At 22.3% G+C, this 9,283-nt stretch overlaps 1 protein-coding gene across 1 annotated transcript in view; it reads left to right on the plus strand.

Moving 5' to 3' along the window:
* The window catches only part of LOC117180703 (glycerophosphocholine phosphodiesterase GPCPD1-like), a 12,272-nt gene extending 3,499 nt beyond the window's left edge, over positions 1 to 8,773 (plus strand). Inside the window, exons 2-6 of the mRNA XM_033373192.1 lie at positions 3,097 to 3,308; positions 6,190 to 6,356; positions 6,507 to 6,685; positions 6,769 to 6,903; positions 8,762 to 8,773. Coding sequence (XP_033229083.1) covers positions 3,097 to 3,308; positions 6,190 to 6,356; positions 6,507 to 6,685; positions 6,769 to 6,903; positions 8,762 to 8,773 — 705 coding nt within the window. The remainder of the gene's footprint in view (positions 1 to 3,096; positions 3,309 to 6,189; positions 6,357 to 6,506; positions 6,686 to 6,768; positions 6,904 to 8,761) is intronic.
* Positions 8,774 to 9,283: the final 510 nt, after the last annotated feature.

The following is a 9,283-nucleotide window of genomic DNA, read 5'->3' on the forward strand; positions in this document are numbered from 1 at the left end:
TAAGAAAGTGTATTTATACCAAATTGAAAATGTTCTATTTTGCTTTTTCTCCAACCGAGTATATAAGAGACCGCTCTCTTTCAAATTTGTTACGGAACTGTTAAGTAAAAGATAAGATAATGTAGGGGTCGGCTTGCGACTGCGTCGTATCCGAGAGTCGTTAAAAATCGTCCTGTTTAAAATTCTTAGAAAACCCATAAATACACACATATGTATATTGAAAGTGAAGAAAATTTCAATTCTAAATTAATTTTCTTGGTTGAAATTTTTTCTTTTTTATTTAAAATGCAAAAGTTTGGTTGAAAATTTAAATTTTTCTTGTAAATTTTTATATTCGGGTTGAAAATTAAGCTGGTTTACAGAGAATTCGTCTTTTGGCTTGAGAGTTCAACAATTTGAATACATTTTTTTCTTACTTGACTGAAAAATATACTGTTTGATTAAAAATTCATTCTTTTGTTTGTTGGAATATTCATAATTTTACTTGAAAATTCATATTTATAGGTAGAAAATTCAAGTATTTGGTTAAAAATTCAACTATTTTGTTAGAAATTTAATTATTTTGTTAAAATCTCAAGTATTTGGTTAAAAAGTAGCCTTTTTTGATTGAAAAATTCATCTTTTTGGTTGGAAAATTCAACTGTTTTGGGAAAAAATTAATTTTTTTATCTAAGCATATTTAAGTATTTGGTTCAAAATTGAACTAATTTTTTGAAAACTCGATTAATTAGTTGAAATTTCCAGTATTTTATTAAAAATTAATCTTTTTTGGTTGAAAATTCAACTTCTAAAAATGAAATAATTTGTTTGGAAATTCGACAATTTGGTAGAAAAGTCATCTTTTTTGGTTGAAATAAATAATTTTGAAATTTTTAGATTTTAATCTAAATTTTTTTCTCCTATTTTTCTATTTTAAATTCCCTATTAACCCCTAAAATGTTGTTTGTTTAGATTGAAAATTCGTCTTTACGAACTGAAAATTCAAATATTTTTGTAGAAAATTAAATTTTAAATCTTGTCAATTCAATTTTTCGGTGTTTTGGTTTAGGAATCAACTATTTTTTTGAAAACTCTCCTTCTTGGGTGAAATTGGATTGTTTTTTGTTATTTAAAATTAAATATCTTTTTGGTTGAAAATTAAAAAATGTTGGTATAAAATTAACTTTCTTGTTGGCAAATAATTTTTTTGTTCAAAATCCATATTTTGGTGTTTTGGTCGAGGAGTAAACTATTTTGTTAACAATGTAAAAAAAAATTTATCTTTTTTATTGTCGAATTCTACTGTTTTTCATTTTTAATTAAAATATTTTTTGGGTGAAAATTTACCTCCTGTTTAAATTTTTTCTTTTTTTGGATGAATTCGACTATTTTTTTATTAAATTTTTTTTAAATTGAAAATTCGTCTTTTCGAGTTGAAAATAAAAATATTTTGTTATAAAATTCTTTAAAATTAAATATATTTTTTGTTTAAACTAATATTTTAGTAAAAATTAACTTTTTTGTTGAAAATTAATATTGTTGTGTTTTGGTTAAGGAATTAACTATTTTATGAAATATTGCCCTTTTATGGTTTAATTCGAATGTTTTTTTATTAAAAATAAAAAAATTTTGGTTGCAAATTTGTCTTTCCGGGTTGAAAATTAAAATACTTTGACAGAAAATTAACGTTTTTGTTAAAAATTCATATTTTGCGGTTTTGGGTTAAAAATCAACCATTTTGTTAAATTGAAAATTTATATATTTTTATTTTGGATGAGGAATTAACTATTTTGTTTAAAAAAAATTATTTTTGTTTTTTGGTTAAATTCGACTGTTTTTTATTAAATTAAATTTTTTAATTGAAAATTTGTCCTTTTCTGTTGAAAATTATAATATTTTATTAAAAAATTATTTAAAATTAAATATTTTTTTGTTTAAAAATTCGCCTTTTTGGGTTGAAAAATCTAATCTTTTTGGTCAAAATTAACCTCTTTCTTGAAAATTAATATTTTGGTATTTTGGTTAAGGAATCATTTATTTTATGAAAAATCTTTATTTTATGGTTTAATTCGAATTTTTTGTATTAAGAATAAAAAAAATTTGGTAGCAAATTCGTCTTTCCGGGTTGAAAATTCAAATATTTTGATAGAAAATTAACGTTTTTGTTAAAAATTCATATTTTGTTGTTTTGGTCAAGGAATCAATTTTTGTTAAATTGATATTTTATATATTTTTAATTTGGAGGAGGAATTAACTATGTTCTTTAAAAAAAATTATGGTTGAATTCGACTATTTTTGATTTGAATTAAAATTTTTTTTTGCTGAAAATTCGACTTCGCGTTGAAAATTCAAATATTTTTGTAGAAAAATAACTTTTTAATAAATTTATATTGTATTGAAAAATGAATGAACTGTTTTTTTTATTTTAGAAATCAACTTTTTTATTGAAAATTCGTATTTTTTTAGGTTAAATTTAACTGTTCTTGATTTAAAATTAAAATATTTCTTGGTTGAAAATTCAAATATTTTGGTGGAAAATGATCTCTTTTGTTGGTTGAAATTACAACATTAAGTTAAAAAATTAACTATTATTTAAAAATTTGAATTATTTTGTTGAAAATACAACTATTCTGTAAAAAAAGGAATATTTTTTGGTTGTAAATTCCTCCCTTCGGGTTGAAAATTCAAATGTTCTGGTAAAAAATTATTTTCTTTTGTTGAAATTTTATATATAGTAGTTTTGGTTGGCGTTGTTGAAAATTCTTCTTTTTTTTTGGTTGATTCTTCCTTGCATATTGAAATTACAACATTAGTTTTCAAAATCCACTACTTTTTTTCATTAAAATTTTTTTTTGCATAAAATTTCCAGTATTTTGTTGGAAAAATTCTGATTCGTTCGAAAATTCAACAGTTTCGTTGAAAATTTCTGCTAAAAAATTAAATAATTCGGTTAGAGTCTCATCTTTTTTTGTTTGAAAATTCGATCGATTTTTAAATTTAAATTTGATTTTTTTTTTTCGATTTAAAATTCCCTATTTAGCCCTAGAATATTGGTTATGAATAAAAGTAAAATATTTTCAATGAATATAAATTGTAAAGAATTAAAAATATTTTTAGGCCCACGGTCTGGCAAAGAATGAGAATATATACGTGGTAGGGAATATACCAGAGTTAGGTGCCTGGAATCATAGCCAAGCTGTTCAACTGCCTCAGGAAAATAGCAATTCCGGCTCGCCCATCATCTTCGACAGCAATAACAGTGGAGAGTTAGGAGATGTTTATGAAGATCAAAATGCTCCTGGCGAAAACTCATTTAATAACCCAGAACAGTGAGTAATTTGAAATATTTTTTAAACAATATGGTAATTTAAACCAAAAAAAAATAGTTTTGAAACTGAATGTTATCGCCTTTTATAATTACATTTTAAATTTTTCAACGTCTTTTAAACTGATTGAAATTTTTTTAAATGTTGAAATATCATTTAAAAAATTGCCTAAAAATCTTCCAGATTTTTAGAAATCTTCCAGGTTTTTAGAAATCTTCCAGATTTTTAGAAATCTTCCAGATTTTTAGAAATCTTCCAGATTTTTAGAAATCTTCCAGATTTGTAGAAATCTTGAAATGTTTTACCATTTTTTAACTCTTCAATTATTTTTAAATTTACTGGCAGTTTTTTATTAATTTTTAAATCTTGCCAATTTTAAACATGCTTTAACACCTTCTAACAAACTTTTTTGAAATTTTGGAAAAACCATTTTAAATTTTCCATTTTCTCTTAAAATTCGCTAAAAAAAAACTCATTAAAACTTTTTCTATAAATCTTAAGAAATTTATTTCTGGGTCTTTCGCAAAATAAATAAAATGGCTGTAAAATATTGCAGATGCTTCGAAATTTTTGGATTTAATTTTGAAATATTTCAAAATCTTTTTCAATTTTCTTTTTAAAGTCATTAACAAATAAAATTTTACATTTTTTACTATATTTTTTAAAATCTACATTGAATTTAAAGAAAAAAATTTCAAATATTTTCAAGTTTATCATTATTTTGTCTTGAAAATGGTTAAATATTTCTTTTAAATAATTGAATTATTTCTGAAATTTTGCTTTAAAATTTTGGAAATTAATGTTTTAAAGTAAAAAAAAATTAATTTCTCCAGAAACTTAATAAAAAATAATAATCTTTAAATCGAATTCTTCCAAGTAAGTTTTTGACAATAATTTAGTTTTTTCTGTCTCTTAAAATTAAAATGGTCACAATTAAAATTATGTAGGATTCAGTAATATTAAAATGTGAAAAAAAATTTATTTATTAAATAATTGTGAAATCTATCAAGTTATTTTTAAATTTTTGACAGTTTTTGTAAGTTTTTATAATCTTTGAGTTCCTTTGAAATATTTATGACATATTTGAATTCTTTGTAAAATCTTTTTAGTTTTTTTTTCTATCTTTAAATTCTTCTAAAATCTTTGAAACCTTTTGAAATTTTTAAAATTTTGATGAATTCTTTCTGAAATTATTTAAATATGTGTGAAACCTATGTAATTTTTATAGATCTCTGAATCTTTTTTAAAAAGTTTGAAATTTTTGTGAAATTTTTCGAAATACTTGAAATATTCTTACATCTTTTCACATGTTGAGAAATTTTTGAGGTTTTTTTGAAATGATGCAAATTTTGATTAAAACTCTGAAGTCTTTGTGCAATCTTTTGTAATTTTTAAAAATCTTTTAAATTATAAAAAATATTTCTGAAATCATTGACGTAAAATCTTGTGTAATTGTTTTAAATCTTTATGAGATTTTCTGAAATCGATTGAAATTTTTGCGAAACCTTGAAAATCTTTGAAATATTTTGTGAAATATTTTATATATTCGCGAAAGTTTTATGAAATATTTTTTAATTAGTTTAAATCGTTGAATTCTGTCGAAACTAAAAAAAAAATGTGTGACTTTATTGAAATCTTTTTTCATTTTTTGAAATCTGAAAATTTTTGAAATATTTGAAATGTTTGTAATTTTTGTGAAATAGTTTATATGTTTATTTGAAATATTGAAATATTATATTTTTATGAAATATTTTGAAATCTTTTCGAATGTTTGAGAAAGATTTTAAGTTTTTGTGAAATCTTTTGTAATTAAAAAAAAAAATTTGACATCTTTTAAACGTTTTTTCCAAAAAGTATGTTTTTTAATTCAAAGAGATTATTTATTAAACATAAATACAATAATATACTTTTTAAATAAAAATAATTAATTTTCAACCAAAAAAAGTTGAATTTTCAATCGAACAATATAAATATTCGACCAAAAACGATTACTGTTTAACAAAATACTTTAATTTTCAATAAAAAAAACGTTTTTTTTTTACTGTAAATTCAAATATTTTTTTTTAAAAAGTCAGCTGATTAATTGTAAATAAACTTTTTTGTTATTTTATGTTCTCGTTTTTAAAATTAAATTCTTTTATAGCGAATCCTTTTTGGCTTGCAAAGTCAACAAATTGTTTATTGTTTTTAATTAAAATTTTGTTGTGAAAATATCAACTATAACATTTGTTGATAAACATTCATATTTTTTGTTGAAAATTCAAAAATGTGTTCAACATAATTTTTCATTCTTGACTGAACAATTTTTCTTCGTAGAAAATTCATTTTTTGGTAGAAACTTATCTCTTTTTGAGTTTTTGGTTAAAAATGGAACCTTTATGGTTTAAAAATATAGACTATTTATCTTTTTTGCTTGAAAATTTAACCATTTGGTAGCGGATTTAAGTAAGAGCTCAACAATTGAATGTACTGGTAAAAAAAAATAGTTTTATTTATTTATTTTTTTAAATTGAAAATTAGTTCTCAGTGGAAATGTAAATATTCAATTTTTCAGAGTGGCCGTTTTAATCGAAGAAAAAAATTTCCGATCATCTCCCGGTTTACAACAAATTACAACGTTTTTGTTTATCTTATTTAACATTTTTTTTATCACCTATTTGTCACCTATTATCATAAAAAACAGTTTCATGCCAAAATTAATGTATATCTTTAAAATTTGACCTACTCCTGCTAGTTCCAGTTTTCGGCACCAGGTGGCGAAAACACCGTTTTTTCGATTAAAACGGCCACCCTGACTTTTTTGTTATCAATCCTGATATTCGCAATTTCCTCAATTTCTTGAATAAAAAAAAAAAACAAAAAAAAAAAGGTGTAAAAATTTCAGAGAACGAGTATTTTCACAAAAAATTGCATTGCCATCCGATACGGAGGTGGAATTTCGTTATTTCGTGGCCGTCGTTTGTGAGAACAATGCCGCGAAACAGTTAGCTAGAACGCTCATCGTTCGCAGATGGGAGACACATATGACTCCGCGCCTTATCAGGAAAGATAGTAAGCATTATTTGTCGTTATTAACATGAAAGATATATTTTTTTGTTTGTTTAAAGAAAAAAATAAAATAAAATAAAAAGAGAAAAAAAAAAGTGAATTTTCATAATTTCTTTGACTTATTTTCTATATTGTTTGAATGATTAATGACAGCAGCTAGCAACTTGGTAGAAAAGGCGTTGCCAGATCCAGAGGTCTTTGGGTACCACAATGGATACCACAAAGTCGAAAGGGGCTGGCTGACTGAGGAGACAGTGATTCAGTTCAAGATATTTAACAATCCAATAAAGCTCTGGAAAAATCGGCTGCAAAACAAAAAAGTTCATATTAAAGTATGTACGCACAGGTGATTGAAAAAAATCATTCCCGATGATATTCGGGCAAGGAGAGGCAATAATTTCATGTACCCGTACAGATGACTCCTGTTAATTTGGTGAGACACAATTCCGTGGAACTGCAGCAATTTGCCGGGGATTGCGTGGACGACAGCCTTTCAATGGACACGCAGGATGTCGTGGATCAACCCGCCTTCAGTATTACAGAAATTGCTGTGAGTTTTTTATTTTATTTTATTTTAATTTCTTTTTTTTATTTCATTCGTTTTTTTTTTTTATTTATTTTATTATTATTATCATTTTTCTTTTCGATGTGTTTAACATGGTTTTTAATACTTTTTTTTTTACCTCAAAGACTCGAGGGATTATCCTATATTCATCTAATTTGATTAGGAAAATATAAATTATTATATTTTATCAAATTTTATCGAACATATATTATTTTTAGAAATATTTGCAGAAATTCATCTATTTTCTTGAAAATTCTTTTTTTTTTTCGTGAAAAATTACTATGGTCGATATTTTTTTCCAATTGGAAATTAAATTTTTAACTGCAAAAATGCCAAAAGGCATTCATTTTTAATAATTAAGTCAAGTTAACAAACAATCGTTTCAATAATTTATTATTTATAATGATATTTTCTTAGAACAAGGCTAGAAGAAATTTTTGTAAATTTTGTTTTAAATGAAAAATCATTAAAATTTGTACAGGAATTATATTTTGCTCTTATCTGATAAGCTTAAAAAACCATTTAAAACCATAAAAAATGTTATTTAAAGATCTTTAAAAATATGTATTTTGTTAAACAATTTTTGAAATCATTCAAAATTTTCAATTATTTTTGAATCCCTTCAAAACTTTTAAATATCTTTTAACTTAACCGAATTTTCAGAATAAAAATTTTGTCCAACTTTGGTTTTAACCGTTTTTAAATAATTTCCTAAATTGTGATTTTTATAAATTATTATATCATTTAGTTTAGAATGCTTAATTAGAAAATCTTTCACTTTAAAAATGTTCCATTTTAGATTTTTTAATTTTTAAGCATATATTTTAATTTAAAGAATGTTAAAATAATTAAGGTGCAGTTTTGAGGATTTAAGGAATTAAAAATTAAAAGCATTTGAAGTTGAAAATTTTTGATAAAAAGTTTTATTTTATCAACTGTAAATATAAATAACTAAATAATTCGGAAAATGGATATAAGAATTGAAATTAATATGTCATTTATTCCGATAATTTTATTTTTAAATAAAAATGTTCGTGATTTATCAATAATATATTTTTAATTCAGAGTTTCAGGTATTCCTTTATATTATTTTTTTATATTAAATTTAATTTAATCTAAATTATTCTAAATTATTTAATTTTTATCACATTTAATTTGGAATTTTTTAACGTCGAAAAAGAATAAGTATTTAATATTTTGCAGTATTTCACTGTTCATTTAAGACGAGTAAATTGAAACCAAATTAAATAAAACAATTTGACACTGAATTGTTTTACATAGAAAACTTCGAATCTTTAGATTTTCGAAGAACATTTAATCTTTTAGCGTTACAATTTTAATTATTCTATTTCAAAAGTTATAAATATGTCTAAATATATTGTAAAATTAATCAAAATTCTTCTACAATTTTTGATAATCCAGCAAATTAAATAAAATCCTTAAAATCTTCTTAAACTTTCTGTTAAAATAATTTTTCAAAGTGAAAAATCATTTTCAATTTTCCTAAAAATCTTAAGAAAAATCTAATTTTTTTGTTTTAAATCTGCAAAAATCTAAATTTTTATTTTAAATTCGGCTGTAAGTATTTCAAATTATTTCAAGTTCTAAATTTAATTCGAATCTTTTTACAACTTCTAAATATCTCTTAAAATTACTCTAATATTTTTAAAAATAATAAGTGCTCTGTTGTTATTTATAAATTCAAAATTTTTTTAATTTGCAGGATTTTCTTAAAGTTTTCAAAAAAAATCAATTCATTTTAAAAATATTTAAAAGTTCCGAAAAAAAATTTAAAAATTATTTTAAATTTGGAAAAATTTAAAACCACTTGTATATTTCTCAGGATTTGAAATAACATTTTAAAGCTTCTGAAAGATGCCTAGACTATTTAAAATAAAAATAATTCAATTTATAATTTAAGAATTAAGTTAAAAAAATTATTTTTCAATTTTTAATGTGTCCAGCTTAAAATTACTTAAAATAATATAATTTTCAAAAATTAAGAAATTAAGAAAATTTTTCCATTAACTTCAAAATTTAAAAATCCTTAATCAATCCTGCAAAATAAAAAAAATATCCCTTAAAATTTTCTAATTTTTATTTAAAATTTTGGAAATATTTCGAAATCTTCTTAAATATTCTGTTAAAAATTAAATTATCAACCAAGATTATTTTTCTACCAAAAAAGACGAATAAATTTTTAGTTAAAAAAAATTAATTTCAAAATTAATTTCAAAATGCAATTTCTGCGAAACTAGATTAGTGTTTAAATTAAACAGACAAATTAAAAAGAAAATATTTCAATTTTTATGCAAAAAAATTCATTTTGACTGATGAATGATTTGCTACTAAAAAGATGATTTTT

The sequence above is a fragment of the Belonocnema kinseyi genome, chromosome 9 (assembly GCF_010883055.1).
Source record: "Belonocnema kinseyi isolate 2016_QV_RU_SX_M_011 chromosome 9, B_treatae_v1, whole genome shotgun sequence".
Lineage (NCBI taxonomy): Eukaryota > Metazoa > Arthropoda > Insecta > Hymenoptera > Cynipidae > Belonocnema > Belonocnema kinseyi.